The following is a 16982-nucleotide window of genomic DNA, read 5'->3' as shown; positions in this document are numbered from 1 at the left end:
GCTCACTGACCACACTCTCATCAGGAAAGAAGTAAGTGTCTCTAAATGAAGCTGTAGCAGACTGTTTGTGAATTGTAAATGTGTATTATGAATGCCTTACTGGTAAGTATTATGTTCTATAAACCAGAGATTTCTCCTCCCACCTATTTTCCCCCTCACAGTCCTTTCTAGGCTCCCCCACGGCCTTCTAGGTACAATCCTGGGAATTCCCACCCGGCACTCTGCTGCATCTTCCAGGAGGAATCCTGAGCCTATGTGTAACTGGCTTGGTGTCAACTAACCATGGGTAGGACACTGAAGTCCCTCTTTGGCTTAGACACTCCTAGAGACTAAGTAACTATTGAGCATTTTCTGTGTGAGGCTTTGGGTATGTAAAGACATATGGAACAAAGAGTCCCTGCCCTCAAGGAGTGTAGCAGCTAGAGAGAAGCGAGACAGTCACCAAGGAAGGAGCCACTCTCTGATGCCCCCTTTTTCTACCTGCTCAGTGCTCTGCAGGAAATGAACTGGGCGGTGATGGGCTGCAGAGAGCAGGTGTTTAGGGAAGGACCCGCTTAGACCGGGAAGGGAGGGAAGCCTTCTTTGAGCAGACAACATTGATGGCATAAAGCGAAGAATGAGAAAAAGAAGCCAGCTGAGGGGTGGGGCAGGGCTGGCGGGGGCCCCGCGGGAGGGAAAAGAGTGGAGAGCCAGCCAAGCACTCACAGACTCGGGGGCTTTGATGAACACTTTACTCCTCCCCAGCTGGAACTGGTCGCTGTCCATGTTGACCGACTGCAGCAGGTGCAGGACGCCTTGCTTCTCGTCTCCCTGCCAAGAAGGCCAGGTGGCTTTGGTCAGAATGGCATACCTGTGGGGACATTGGGGAGAAGAGAATCAGACTTGGCCGGGACCACACCAGTTTTCTACCCGGGCAAGGCAGCAAGAGCTCCGCTCTCCAGGTGCCCAGTGCTGCAAAATTACTGATCATCTATTTACCAGCGTTCGAAGGCTCAGGCGTGGACTGTGATGACTGCAAAAACCTCGAGTCTGGGATGCTCATTCCCGAGCTGCCTCCTGCTTCTTCCCTTTCCCAGCATTCCCACGTCAACACCCTGGTGAAAACCTGCATACTCTTTCTACCACTGTCTGAAAATAGCATTGTGGAAGGCCACCAGGGGTGCTCTTTAGGCAAAAATCAAACGGCCTTGTCTCAATAATAATCTCCCCTGATTTGTTCAGGGCATTTAACACTTAATGCAGAAAGTTTTATAAAGCTCCTGCTAAGCAGCTATTATGACAACTGTGTATCAACTTTCACCTTTGAAATTCTGTGCATCTGGGTCATGAGGCCCTTGGGATCTGGTCCTTGGCTGTTCTCCAACCTCGCCTCTTCACTCTCTTTGGCTTGTTGCATTTCTTCTAGAATGGCCTCTCCTTCATGCCCACCATGCCCTTTCCTTCCTCGGCACCTCTGCCCCTGCTCTTCCCTCCACTGGTGTGCTGCTCCCCAAACTCATCACTTGGCTGTCTCCCGCTTGGGTGTCTCATCTTCAGTGACACTCTCAGACAGGCCTTCTTGGACCAAAAATCAAAAACTGCTCTCTTGTTAGTTTCTCTCATAGCAAGTACTATTTTTCCTTCAGAGCATGTACTCTAATTTGTAGTTATATTCACGGTGGTGTTTATTTGGTTAATTTATGCCTCCTGCATGAAGGTGAGAGCTCCAGGAGACTGGATGCCACATTCGTGTGGCTCCTGCTGTACATCCAGAGCCTTAAACCATGCCTGGCACACAGTAGTCATAATGAACATTCCTGGCTAATGCGGGTGGGTGCTCTCTCTGCATGAGGTGCTGTGATTGAAGCTCTTACTCCTGCAGCAACCTGATCAGATTGGTTTTCCATTTTGCAGAGTAGGAGACAGAGGCAAATTATGACTTGCCCAAGGCTACTTAGCTATTAAGGGTCAGAGATGGGATTTGAATCCCTTTCTGTCTCTTTCATGATGGCACTGTAAAAAAGCCATGGACTGGCTCACATTTAAATATTTCTTTTAAAGATTATCCAGTCTACTATACATGCCTATGTTAGAAACATTACTATTATGTCAGAGGCTGATATAGTCAAGGAGAGACAAGCACATTACAGTTTGTCAAATACGGACAGAATCATCATGGGTATGTGTGGGTGTGAAGTTGGAGGGTGTGGCCCACATAAGAACACATCCAGGGCACAGGCAATAGGCTCCCAGGCCTTGAGCGAAGCCAGGGCCCTCCTTTGTTCCTAGAAACTACTATCAGGATTAGACTGATTTATGACAGCCAAGGGAGAAGGGAACCTTGAGTGGCCCTGCCAGCTGGTTGGGACTAAGGTGATTTTAGGAGCCTTCTCTGCTCCTCTCAAATGTCTGCATCTTGCCTGATAATATCATAAACTTCCTGGAGAGGTAAATCCTCCTATTCCCTAATTAGAGATAAAAAGCTTAAAAATGAAAATGCCTAGTGGAAGTCACACATTAGCATGAATAACTTTCATATATGGTATAATGATGTTAATTAAAACAAATTAAGCTACACATAAATGACTAATAGCAGAACCTTTCTAGATGTGATTGGGGGAGTTAGTGAAAATGAGTAGGTGCTGGGAATCTAACTGGGTGAGGCAGTAAGTTCATGGAGGGTAGAAGTGAGAAGGAAAAGACTATAGACTTTCAAGGTGACAAGCTTCTAAGAGTACAGTTTTGCTTGGCTTGATGTAACCTAAAATTATAAACTAAAGTATATTTATCATGCAACTGGAAATGGGTCTTTATGGCAATTCACATTTTTTCCTACAAAATTAATGCTGCGTTTCTCTCTCTCTCTTTTTTTTAATGGTAACGAACCTTGCAGAGACTTTCTCTCCCTTATCCTGACAAGGCCTCCAGTGGTGAGGGTCTTGGCAATACATGGGAATTGCCTGGGGCTTCCTTTGCTTCCATGAAGCCTGATACATCCTCACCCCATCCTTTGGGATCGCACTGGAGACCAGGGCATAAACCAACGATCCATGTTCTCCTACCAAGTGTACCCAGGCCACTCTCTTTCTCTAGGATATACTCGTGGGAACAGGTTGTACCGGGCAATGGTGCCCCTGCCTAATTGGTGCCTGTGATAATTTTGGACAGATGGCAATAATAGCTTACATTCCTTTCATCACACATTTTCAGTTTAAGACTCAAATATCCTAATATTTCCTCTCAAGGCCTTCGTGCCAGCTCCTCTTTCTGCCTGGAATTCTGTTCCCTGCTCTTGTTATCTCTTGGATCACTGATCCCATGTTTCCTTCTCAGAGGAAATGCAGCTCGGACCCCAGGGACTCCCAGCTGCTGGCACTTGAGATTAAGGATGTTTCTGACCTCAGAGGACATAAACATCCTGGCAGCCAGGAGGATGCTCTCTACCACTCTGTGCTTTCCTGGGCTTCCTATTCTTTCTTCTCTCTTGCCCATGAAGTGGAACGCCTTTGCTGATGAGGCATCCCTTTATCATCCCCACATTCTGAGAGGCTAAGGTCAGAGGAAGCATGCTTGCGAGGAAGTGTAAATCATGCTAAAAGATAAACTTTGCAAGTCTGTTATGTTTCTACCACATTCTTCCTCCTAAGCATCAGAATCCGTATTTGGGCTTATTTCTGCCAACCACAGAAAGAAACACACATTGCCTAGCTCAGAGAGGTGTTTTCTGGAGAACTTATTTTCCAAGACACAACATGGCTGCTATTTCTAACAGTTTTTTAACACTTTCTAAAGGCATAAAAGTTGTAGTGGGGAGATGGTGTAAATGGGTTCTTCCTACTACTGCTTCAAGTAGCACAGGACATACTTCAAGAGCATGGGGCCCACCTATGGGGGAATTAAGGCATCTTTTGATTTTTGCTCTCCAAGATTCAGTCAAGAGGGATGGTTTTCATAAATATAAAGGATTTTCCAGAGAGGAAATGACCACACACTAAACACACAGAATATTTCCTAAGCAAACACTATGCTCTGGGTAGTCTGTGAGCCATGGCTCTGTTTAGGCCTGTGAACTTCCTTTCTAGGGAAGGTGTATAATACATGCAGATGTGGATAGTTGTGCTGGGTATTAATATATCCTTTCCCTTCAGGCTTTTACTTTCTGTTTCTCATTTGGCAGCCTTTCTGTGGACACCTAGAAAGCAATTTTATAAACAAAGCCTTTCCTCTCACCTTTGGAGAAAATAAAGTTATGAGATGGTTCAACTACTTATAGAGCATCATAGGATGAGACAGTTGGCAGTGGACTCTGGATGAATTCTGCATGACCAAGATCCCAGACTCATGCGTCTTATGGAAAATTGTGTTCTCTCCAGAGAAATACCCCCACCCGCGGATATACTGGGACTTCAAGCCACTTTTGAGTGGACTGCTTCAATAACAGTTTTGAAATATAGGGTGGGGGACTGAAAATATCCTTTTTATAGAAAAATAATTTCTTTCCAAACTTTGATTCTCCTCCCACTATTCTTTTATTTTTTTTTTTTTGAGATGGCGTTCCACTCTTGTCGCCCAGGCTGGAGTGCAGTGGCACAGTCTTGGTTCACTGCAACCTGCGCCTCCCAGGTTCAAGTGATTCTCCTGCCTCAGCCTTCTAAGTAGCTGGGACTACAGGCACCTGGCACCATGCCTGGCTAATTTTTGTATTTTTAGTAGAGGCTGGGTTTCACCATTTTGGTCAGGCTGGTCCTGAACTCCTGATCTGAGGTGATCTGCCCACTGTGGCCTCCCAAAGTGCTGCAATTATAGGTGTTGAGCCACCTCGCCCAGCCCCAGTATTCTCAAACCAAGAAAAGTATGACAACAATAAAAGAGCCTACTTTTTGACAACAGAGACAACGCTATTTGTCTGTTCTGAAAGGAAAAGCTTACAGCAGAGAGCTAAGAAGGGAGGCATCCAAGGATACAAGCATTTCAATGAAAGTTCCTCAACATAAAAGGCATAACAAATTTCACAAAATGCCTACTCAGAGTGCAGCACAGCATAAAGTACCAAGCATGGAATCATAAAGCTAGCATGGCACTCGAGACAGATCTGGATAATCAACAGAGTCAGTTCACAGCTCATGTACGTATCACAGGGTCCCTTATACCAGCCAACCTTTTTGGCACCAGGATTCATGGAAGATAATTTTTCTATGGACAGGGTCGTGGGGATGGTTTTGGGATGAAACTCTTCCACCTCAGGTCATCAGGCATTAGATTCTCAAAAGGGGCGCACAAGCTAGATCCCTCGCACGTGCAGTTCACAATAGGGTTTGTGCTCCTATGAGAATCTAATGCCGCCGCTGATCTGACAGGAGGTGGGGCTCAGGCGGTAATGCTCACTGGCCCGCTGCTCACCTCCTGCTGTACGGCCCAGTTCCTAACAGGCCACAGACCAGTACTGGTCCCCTGCCGGGAGTTGGGGACCCCTGCCTTAGACGGGAAAAAGAGTGCATAGACTTCTTGCTCTCCTGAGATGGCAGCACTCCCAGCATTGTTTATGGAAGTCAGTTTGGTTCGTTGGTTGGTTTTTAAAACAATGTAGAAAGAAGGAGGTCTTTCAGAACTGGTTTCTCAAAAAACAAACAAACAAAAAAAACCCAGAATAGATTAAAAAAGGTTTGATCAGGTTTTTTTTTTTTTCTTGTTTTCTTGAGACACGGTCTTGCTCTGTCACCCAGGCTAACTCACTGTAGCCTTGACCTCCTGGGCTCGAGTAACCCTCCTGCCTCAGCTTCCCAATGTTCTGGGATTACAGGCATGAGCCACTGCACCTGGACTGATGAGTTGTGTTTTTTTTTTTTTTTTTGGTGGATACATAGTAGGTATATATATTTATGGGTTGCATGAGATTTTTTTTTCTTTTTTACTTATTGCATGAGAGGTTTTGATACAGGCATGCAACGTGTAAAAATCACATCATGGAAAATGGGGTGTCCATCTCCTCAAGCATTTATTCTTTGTGTTATACGAAATCCAATTATACTCTTTTAGTTGTTTTAAAATGTACAATTAAATTATTTTTGACTATAGTCACTCAGTTGTGCTAGCAAACACTAGGTCTTATTCATTCTTTCTCGTTTTTTGTATGTATTAACCATCTCCACTTCCCTTCCCCTCCCCCCACTACCCTTCCCAGCCTCTGGTAACCATCATTTTATTCTCTATCTTGATGAGCTCAATTATTTTAATTTTTAGCTCCCACAAATAAGGGAGAACATGCGATGTTTGTCTTTCTGTGCCTGGCTTGTTTCACTTAACATAATGATCTCCAATTCCATCGTGTTGTTGCAAATGACAGGATGTCATTCTTTTTTTGAGATGGAATCTTGCTCTGTCACCCAGGCTTGAGGGCAGTGGTGTAATCTCGGCTCACTGCAACCTCCGCCTTGGGTTCCAGGAATCCTTCCACCTCAGCCTCCCAAGTAGCTGGAATTACAGGTGTGTGCCACCACGCCTGGCTAATTTTGGTATTTTTAGTAGGGATGAGGTTTCACCATGTTGGCCAGGCTGGTCTCAAACTCCCGACCTCAAGTGATCCACACACCTTGGCCTCCCAAATTTCCGGGATTACAGGTAGGAGCCACCGCACCTGGCCTGGATCTCATTATTTTTTATGCCTGAATAGTACTCCACTGTGTTATGTGTATCACATTTTCTTTTTTCTTTTTTTTTTTTTGAGACAGGGTCTTGCTCCACTCGCCTAGGTTGTATGTAGTACAGTGGCACAATCTTTGCTCATTGCAGCGTCTGCCTCCCGGGTTCAAGTAATTTTCCCACCTCAGCCTCCCAAGTAGCTGGCATTACAGGCATGGGCCACCACACTAGGCTAATTTTTGTATTTTTAGTAGAGACAGGGTTTCACCATGTTGGCCAGGCTGATCTTGAACTCGTGATCTCAAGTGATCTGCCCACCTTGACCTCCCAAAGTGCTGGGATTACAGGCGTGAGCCACCACACCCAGCCTGTATCACATTTTCTTTATCCATTTGTCTGTTGATGGATGCAGACTGCTTCCAAATCTTGGCTATTGTGAATAGTGCTGCCATAAACATAGGAGTGAAGATATCTCTTTGATATCCTGATTTCCTTTCTTTTGGCTCTATACCTAGGAGTGGGCTTGCTGGATCATATGGTAGCTCTATTTTTAGTTTCTGGAGGAACTTCCAAACTGTTCCCCATAGTAGTTATAATAATTTACATTCCACGGCGTACGATGGTTCCCTTTCTCCACATTCTCGCCAGCATTTGTTATTGCCTGTCTTTTGGGTAAAAGCCATTTTAACTGGGGTGAGATATCGCACTGTAGTTTTATTTTGCCTTTCTCTGATGATCAGTGATATTGAACACGTTTTCATATGCCTGCCTGCCATCAGCATGTCTTTTTTTTGCGAAATGTCTCTTGAGATCTTTTGCTCATTTTTTGATTGGATTATTAGATTTTTTTCCCACACAGTTGTTTGAGCTCCTTCCATATTCTGGTTATTAATCCCTTGTCAGATGGACGGTTTGCAAATATTTTCTCCCATTTTTGGGTCGTCTCTTCATTTTGTTGATTGTTTCCTTTGCTGCGTGGAATTGTTTTTTGAGATGGAGTCTCGCACTGTCGCCCAGGCTGGAGTGCAGTGGCGCCATGCCAGCTCACTGCAACCTCCATCTCCCTGGTTCAAGCGATTCTCCTGCCTCAGCCTCCCAAGTAGCTGGGATAACAGACGGGTGCCACTGCACCTGGCTAATTTTTGTATTTTTAGTAGAGACAAGTTTCATCATGTTGGCCAGGCTGGTCTCAAACTCCTGACCTCAGGTGATATGCCCGCCTCAGCCTCCCAAAGTGCTGGGATTATAGGCGTGAGCCACCATGCCTGGCCCCTCCTAATTAAAAAAGGGTATTTTGGGGCTGGGCATGGTAGCTGATGCCTGTAATCCCAGCACTTTGGGAGGCTAAGGCAGGAGGGCTGCTTGAGCCCAAGAGTTCAAGACCAGCCTGGGCAACCAAGGGAGACCTTATCTCTAAAATAAACAAATAAATAAATAAAATTTAAAAATGATTCTCTAAGCCAAAGTTCCTCAACTGACTGTGCCTTATAGGGGGAACATCAGTCAATGTCTGGATACACTTTCGGATGTCACAACTCAGAGGAAGGTACACTACTGGCATCTAGTGGGTGGAGGCCAAGAAGGCTGCTAAACATCCCACAATACACAGGACGGACTCCGCAGCAAAGAATCTTCCAGTCTAAAATGTCAGTGTCTGAGGCTGAGAAACCCTCTTCTGAGCTAGTGTTACTGATCTGTTTAAGGAAGTCTCATAACTAACATCTCATTGTGTGTCAGCAAATGGGTGGTGCTATGTGATGCAAAAGCTCTACAAATATATTTTCTCAACTTCCTAAATATTTCTTTCACATAGTCCTGCTTCCACTATAGGTGTACTGACGTCTTCAATTCAGAGAACAAAGAGGGTAAACCTTGTTCCTAGTGTAACTCACCTCCAAAGTTATTAGGAAACTCAAATGTGGGGGACTGAGTTTCTGAGGCTTTATTACACAGAATGATTAGCACTTTTTTAAAACCTCTAAATGGTGAGTCAGCTGTCCTAATCTCATAGCAGAAGAAACAACAGCCCTAAATAAGAACTGTCTTATTAGAAATACTAGATTCCAAAGACAGTAATTAACTACTTCTTCAGTCTACTAGTTCTTTGTTATATATAATCTGAATTAAAAAAAAATTATATCCAGCCCCTGCATAATATATCAGGAAGATGTAATTGTTTCTGATTAAAATGCTCAATTTGACCTGGTGTGGTCGCTCGTGCTGATAATCCCAACACTTTGGGAGGTTGAGGTGGGAGGATCACTTGAGAGCAGCTGGGGCAACATAGTGAGACCCTGTCTCTACGAAAAGTAAAAAGTCATCTGGGCATGGTGACGCATGCCTGTAGTACTAGCTACTTGCAGACTGAGGTGGGAGAGAATGGCTTGAGCCCAGGAGTTCAAGGATGCAGTAAGTTATGATTGCACCACTGCACTCCTGAGTAATGGAGCAAGACCTTGTCTCTAAATAAATAAATAAAACACTAAATCTGGCTTACTTCTTTTTTGTTTCCCTATTCCTTAAAGGAAATTAAATAGACGTGGAAATACAGGGGAATGCTACAGAATCATTAGAGAAATCAGAGTGATGTAACATTTTAAGGGTACCACATTTTATCCTTTTACAAACAACACAAAATAAGAACAGTTTAAGTCTAGGTCCTGCCAAATACATGTTAAGGGATATATAAAAATAAGTTTAAATTTATACATGGATTGTACAAAATTTTTGAGGTTAAATATTTTAAGCTTATTGTCTTAAGTGGGTTAAACATTTTCCTGAAATTGTCTTCATAGTGTTAATTTATTCAGTCAAGTTAAACCTCCGCCCTTCCTGTGGCACAATTATCAAGAATTCTTGAACTTATGTGTTACACTAAACAGATAGCCTAAAGAATACTTATGGCTACTGATTTATTCTACAATAAATAACAGTAAAAGAATTGTTATTACAACGCAATGATAAAAAGACAAAACACCCAATTAAAAAATGGCAAAGGGCCTCACAGACATTTTTCCAAAGAGGAAATACAAATGGCTAATAGGCACATGAAAAAATCCTCAATATAATTTGCCATCTGGGAAATGCAAATCAAAACCATCATGAAATACCACTCCACACTCACGAGGATGGTTAGAAAATAACTTATGTTGGCAAGGATTTAGATAAATTGGAAGCCTCAAATACTGCTATAAAATGTAAAATAATACTGCTATAAAATATAAAATGTAAAATGGTGCAGCCACTTCAGAAAACAATCAGGCAGTTCCTCTCAAAGGTTAAATGCAGAGTTACCATATGACCACACAATTGCACTTTGAAGCATACACCCAAAAGAAATGAAATATGACCACATAAAAACTTGTACACAGATTTTCATAGCAGCATTATTCATAATAGCCAAGAAGTGGAAACAACTGATGTTTATCAACTGATGAATGAATAAGTAAACTGCGGTATGTCCACACAATGGAATATTATTCTGCAATTAACAGGAAGGAGGCGTGAAAGTGCAACAACATGGATGAATCTTATGTTCAGTGAAAGAAGCCAGTCACAGAGGACACATGTATGATTCCGTTGCTATGAAAAGCATAGGCAAATCTATAGACAGAAGGTAGATAAGTGACTGGCTGGGCCCAGAGGCAAGGAGAGAATTGGGGGTTGACAACAAAGGGAAGCATGATTTCTTTTCAGGGTAAGAAAGTGTCCTAAAATTAATGGTGGTGATAGTTGCACAACTCTGTGAATATGTTCAAAGCCATTGACTCATACACTTGAAGTGGGTGAATTGTATAGATTTGAATTATAGCTCAATAAACCTGTTTTAAAAAAGGCCAGAGTCACTATTTCATTACCTCTGTAGGAATTTTTGGAAGATGCGCCGATAGGCATAGCCAGCTCTTCTCACTCTAATGTTCTCTTTCAGACCCAAATATTCAACTTGATGCTTTACCCTGTGCAAAGGAGAAAATGGGGCCTGGACGTTACTGGATAATCCTTTCACCCGTGTTCTTACCAGCCAACCCCCAAGCCCCCAGTTCCAAGGTGTAGGGAAACATATTCAAAAGACTACAATTTATAGTGTTCAAACACTGAGCTGACCTCTCAGATGACATAATGCTAATTTTAAAATATTGAAATACAGCAATTGGGCTGGGCACAGTGGCTCACACCTGTAATTCCAGCACTTTGGGAGGCTGAGGCGGGTATATCACCTGAGGTCAGGAGTTCAAGACCAGCCTGGCCAACATGGTGAAACCCTGTCTCTATTAAAAATACAAAAATTAGCCAGGCATAGTGGTGTGTACCTGTAGTCCCAGCAACTCGGGAGGCTGAGGCAGGAAAATCACTTGAACCCAGGAGGCAGAGGCTGCAGTGAGCTGAGATTGCACCACTGCACTCCAGCCTGCATGACAGAGTGAGACTTCATCTCAGAAATAAAATAAATAAATAAAAATACAGCAATTAAATAACAGGGCATTACATATCTATTTCAAAGAATAATAGTAACACAAAGACCCTTCTAACTATCACCTAGAGTATGAACAAAAATACCGGAGATTTATCAGAAGGCTAAAGGAAAGAACTTTTAACTTTTGAATTAAATGATGCTAATGCTGGTTTTGTTATTGAACTTAAATTTTATTATTGATTATGACTTAATGGAACTACACTTCTAGGCTTTTCTAATACAAGTTACAAAAGGGCATTTAAAACTACTAATTTCAAGTGTGTACATTAAAAATGGTCTAAAATATATCTAAATTATAGTTTTAGTTGATTTCTTCTTTCTTACAAGAATTTTTTTTTTTTTGATACAGGGTCTCACTTTGTCATCCAGGCTAGAGTGTAGTGATGTGATATCTCACTGCAGCCTTGACCTCCCCAGGCTCAGGTGATCCTCCTATTTCAGGCTCCTGAGCAGTTGGGACTACAAGCATGCACCACCACACCTGGCTAATGTTTTATTTTTTGGAAAGACAGGGTTTCGCCACTTTGCCCAGGCTGGTCTCAAACTCCTGAACTCAATTATCTGCCTGCTTTGGCCTCCCAAAGTTCTGGGATTACAGGCATGAGCCACTGTACTCGGCGTGGTCTCTTCCTTTCCTTTCCCTTCCCTTTTCTTTCTTTCTTTCCCTTTCTCTTTCCTTTCCTTTCTTTCGAGACAGAGTCTCGCTTTGTCATCCAGGCTGGAGTGCAGTGGCAAACTTTCTTCCTTTTCTTTCTTTCTTGAGACAGAGTCTCGCTTTGTCATCCAGGCTGGAGTGCAGTGGCAAAATCTCGGCTCTCTGCAACCTCTGCCTCGTGGGTTCAAGAGATTCTCCTGCCTCAGCGTCTCGAGTAGCTGGAATTACAGGCATGTGCCACCGTGCCTGGGTAATTTTTTGTATTTTTTCGTAGAGACGGGGTTTCAGTATGTTGGCCAGGCTGGTCTCGAACTCCTGGCCTCAGGTGATCCACCGCGCCAGGCCCATCTTGGTTTCTTAATAGTAAAAATCTAGCAATGTCTTTCGAAAAAATGGATGTAAAGAACTATTAGGTTAATATTCTCACACATGAGGATTTTCATACCAGAAGATGCCCCACGCCCCACACCTTGGGGATGCTGTTTTAGTAGGCCTGCACCTTGGGGATGCTATTTTAGTAGGCCTGCTGGGTCTAAGGTGGAGCACGGACATGTGCCTTGTGAAAACCCACCACTTGCTGGGAAACACAGTGTTCTGGATGCCGACAGATCCTGAACACTTGCTTCAGATCATCCACTCTGGGAAGATAAATTGGGCCTGGGCTGCGTGCTATGCAAGCTGGTTGAACACAGACACTTGGAAACATGGTATTTGAGGCAAATTAGACATAAAAAGTAAGGTCTCTCTCTTTTGAAGATGGAATGTCAGGATTGTGCTGCAGTAGGGAGGTAACTCCTCACACTCCCTGTTTGGTACATTTGGGGATATCTGTGCTGATAATGGGGCTAATGCGCTCAGCAAAATGGGCCTTTCAGGAGCTGCTGAGCTGAAAAGACAATCAGAAGCATCCTCATTCCGACGTCACACAGGTTCCCAACAGCTGTCTTCCCAGTAAGGCTCTCAGAAAAACCACCATTTCCAATTAAGCCTCATACTTGCGGATGTCTACTGTGGGCCAGTCACACACAGTCCCTATTGCAACATGCTAGGGTCACCAAAAAAGGACAATGCAATGATTCCTGCTGGAGCCCACGCAGGCAGCACAGTGGTTAGGAGCCAGGTTCTGGTGCTGCATTCCTGCTGTGCCACTGGCCCTGCCATGATGCAACTTCTCTGTGCCTCTCAGTTTCCTCTTCTGTAAAAACGGGAACAGTGGCATAAATTCTTTATTTCTAGATGAGTACCTTCTATGGAAAGCACTTAGTTCATAGCACAAGCGATGTAAAGCTGTTATTGTTGTCATCCATTCCCAGCTACAATATGTCAACCAGGATAGGAGAATAGAGAAGGAAATGGATTTCTCACAGCACAGGGACTCTCAGGAGCACTGTGATGTGCTTGGGCCTGGAGGGGTGAGTTGAATCCGTGAGGTGCACAGGACAAGGCAGAGGGCTGTGAAAGCAAGGGCACAAGGATAGGAAAGGCCAGTGGCAGGGTGCTGTGGGACAGGAGGAGGGGGACAGATGGAGCTTGAAGTGGGGGTGCAACCTTGGCTGATGGGAAGGATGAGGTCGCAATGGGAGCGGTGTTTAACAGTCTCTAGTTTGATAGGTCTTACAGAGCCAAGAGCCAGAAATGTTGATGCCTCTAAGATTATTAACTTTTAAAAAGCCTCTTTGTGCAAAGAGTTAAGCTGGGCACAGCGGCTCATGCTTGTAATCCCAGCACTTTGGGAGGCCGAGGGGGGCGAATCATGAGGTAAGGAGTTCGAGACCTGCCTGGCCAACACAGTGAAACCCCGTCTCTACTAAATATCCACCTTTGCCCATATAAGTCAGACAGACAGAGACAGAGACAGAGAGAGAGAGAGAGAGAGAGAAATGTCATGTCAATTAAAAAGGTAATTAAATTTAAAAATAATTAATTTTCCTTTCTCTCATCCTCCAAATCTAAAACTCGCCACTGGCCTTCTCTCTAGTGACAAAAATGCATGAAGCTCTTCATTTAAAGGTTCTGCTCATTTTAAAGTACTTTTCATAAATACTGGCTTCACACCAAGCTTTCGAGGCAGGGAATGCATCACCCATTAATTCAAGCAGAAACGTTCCTCTCCCATGAATCACATAGGAAGTAATATTCCTCATGTTAAAAATTGTTTCATTCATTATAACTTCCACCATCAGGAAATTTTCTGGTAGCAATCAGTCTAGCAAGTCCTGTAAATGTTTAAAATTTGGGGTTATCAAAGGGACACAAGTTGATTTTTGCATATTCCTGGAGCACTGTCACCTCCTCAGTAGGCATTGGTCAGACAATGCCCAGTTGTTCTCTAGGCTATGCTAACTCCGTCTTGCAGAGGGAGTCTTTTTCCAAGACTGTCCCTGGCCATTTACTCAAATTGATCGGGGCTACAGAACTCTGCAAGGCAGCAATTCAGAATCCAGGGCAAGCAACTTTGCCAGAAGCCAAACAAAACGCATTTGCAACAGGAAAAGAAAAACCCCACACCCCATAAACTTGTGGAATGAGTAACTCTCTTCACCAGGAGCTTCAACCGGGTGTGTAATCCCAGCCAGCGAAGCACACTGCCCTTTCACGGACCCCAACACTCCTGACTCATGGAAGGAGTGAAACCATCTGTTACACAATAAACCCAAACCAGGATTAAGGGTGGAATCCCAGAAAGCGATCTTACTGGAATTATAAATCAACGCTCGACCAACTAATACCTTGAACTTCTTAAAACCAGTTTATTTGAATGCATGTCATAAAATTCTTTGCTGCAATTCAAAGGGGAATCATTAAAAAAAAAAAAAGAGAAAATACCATCCTCATCCTATGAGGATTTACTGAATAAAATGTACCACTCATTTAATTTCTCCATTTTCTGATATTCCAATGAATTATGTTGGATTTTTACAAGAAGGTAGCATCAGAGTTGGTGAACTTCCAAGCAGCTGTTGCAAAATTTCTATTTTAGAGGGGCTTTCAGCAGAACTATCTACGTGGGGTAGAGGAGGGTGTGCTAGGGGAGGTACTGCATTTGCAGGGCAAGTGAGATGTTTTCATTTAAGAGTATTTGCTGAGAAGAGCAGGTGGATAGAGTTTGAAATGGGGGAACGTGGGCTAAGGCCCCCTTTGGCAATACCTCTGCTTCCAAGACTCTCGTGGTTTATTTCTAAGGTTGACTAAAGATTTGGTTGGAGTAATCATATTGGGATATTGATTTAATATCACTGTTCTATTGTGTGTGTGTACATGTGGATGTATGTGTGGGTGGGATGTACAAGTGTGGGTATGTTTGAGAGGTGAGTGTAAAAGTGACAGAGACAGAGGCAGACTGACAGCCACTGTCTGGAAGCCTTCATTCTGTCAGACTGAAGGAGATCCTATTCTAGATGGACCCTCTTAAGAGGAAGGAACTGAGGGCTAAGGAGATGAAGAGTCTCGTCAGCACCAGGACACAGGTCTTCCAAATCCCAGTCTAGTTCTTTGCTCTAGATCAGTGATTCTCAAAGTGCAGTGCCTGGGCCATCATCACCAGCACCTCCGGCAAGATTTTCAAGATGCACATTCATGGGCCCCACTTGAGACCCACTGCATCAGAAACTCCGGATGGAGCCCAGCAATCTCAGCTTTAACAAGGCCTCCTGGGAATTCTGAGGCAGGCTCAAGTATGGGAACCAATGTAACAGAGCAAAACAAGATGTTTTCTATATGATTGATTGATTGATTGACTTGGGGTCTCACTCTAACACCTGGGCTGGAGTGCAGTGGCTCAATCATGGCTCACTGCAGCCTCAAACTCCTGGGTGTAAGCATTTTACATCTTTAGATGGGAAGAGGTTACAATGCTGCTACCCTCTTAGTGTGAAAGGAGAAGTGGAACTATACATTTCAGAAAAGCAGAGGCCAAATTAAGTACATCCAAGAGAAGGGCTAAGATGGGGAATGCTTATATTTCATGTCCCAGAGAAACTGTTGAGGGAACTGAGAGGGATTAACCTGTAGAAGAGAAGATTCAAGGGAAACACGATGGTCACCTCGAACTGACAGAAAAGCTGTCCAGTGGCAAAGTAATGAGAATGATTCTTATCGCAGATCGAAAACCTGGGATTAGGATAAAAGTGACCTAGAGAAGGACTGTACAGCCTCCTAAAGTAAGAACTAACCAAAGAAGAGCCAGTCACCTTAGGAAGTATGAGCTCCTCATCAGGGCCTGAACATCATTAATGGACAATATTGTAGAAGGAATCTGACTACATTAAATTGAAAAATTTCAGAGATTCAGTAGAAAAGATGCCTTAAGGGGTCGGGGATGGTGACTCACACCTGTAATTCCAGCACTTTGGGAGGCCGAGGCAGGTGGATCACGAGGTCAGGAGTTCAAGACCAGCCTGGTCAAGATGGTGAAACCCCGCCTCTACTAAAAATATAAAAAGTAGCCGGGTGTGGTGGTGGGCACCTGTAATCTCAACTACTCAGGAGGCTGAGGCAAGGGAATCACTTGAAACCGGGAGGCAGAGGTTGCAGTGAACCAAGATCATGCCGCTGCACTCCAGCCTGGGTGACGGAGCGAGACTCTCTCTCCAAAAAAAAAAAAAAAAAAAAAAATCCTTAAGCATATGCACCTATGGATGAGATTATTCAGAAACATAGTGGACTGAAAAGATGGCAGCTCCTACATCCAAGCAGCCTGGCTTCTTCAGAGGAGAGAACAGACTTAGACTGCGTGCTGAAGTATTCAATGTTAAATAGAACGAACTTTCAGACAGTACATGTTTGACCTACATGTTTTTCTTACTATGGATCTGTTTCCTCCTGTAAACGATCAGGCATCATCTGGCTGCCATGTTTAGGATCTTGCTGGCAGGATGGAAAATGGGCACACCTGTCCCTCGCAGGAGATAATCATCGGCAGCTAGGAATTTTAGTCCTTGTCTTCCTGTGGAAGCTAAACCTGGAGTTCTTCACTCGACACCTAAAAGAGCCTATCTTCTTTTGTCCAAGAGAGAAGACAAGAGGTAGCAATTCTGGTAGGCTCCCATCCTGGGACTGATACTAGGTGACGATGGCTGTGGTCCTCTCTGTAGTTTAAGTCTCTCCCCAGCCCTCCTTCCCATGCTTCTATGGACAGTGGGATCAGGCCTCTGAACAATGTGTGTCTGGGTTCCCCAGTGGGCCACAAAATTCATACTCTCTAGCCAGCACCTTAACAGGCTCCTACTCAATGCC

The 16982-nt window shown here is 43.9% G+C and overlaps 1 protein-coding gene across 1 annotated transcript in view; it reads right to left on the bottom strand.

Annotated features, from left to right (window-relative positions):
* Positions 1-16982, bottom strand: part of MYO1E (myosin IE) — a 234208-nt gene that overhangs the window by 37600 nt on the left and 179626 nt on the right. The window contains exons 18-19 of the mRNA XM_055278318.2: positions 10476-10574; positions 706-850 (exon numbers count right to left, since the gene is read on the bottom strand). Of these exons, the coding sequence (XP_055134293.1) occupies positions 706-850; positions 10476-10574 (244 nt within the window). The remainder of the gene's footprint in view (positions 1-705; positions 851-10475; positions 10575-16982) is intronic.

The sequence above is a fragment of the Symphalangus syndactylus genome, chromosome 5 (assembly GCF_028878055.3).
Source record: "Symphalangus syndactylus isolate Jambi chromosome 5, NHGRI_mSymSyn1-v2.1_pri, whole genome shotgun sequence".
NCBI lineage: Eukaryota > Metazoa > Chordata > Mammalia > Primates > Hylobatidae > Symphalangus > Symphalangus syndactylus.
Note: the sequence above shows the minus strand (reverse complement) of the source record. Positions and strands in the feature narration are given on the sequence as shown.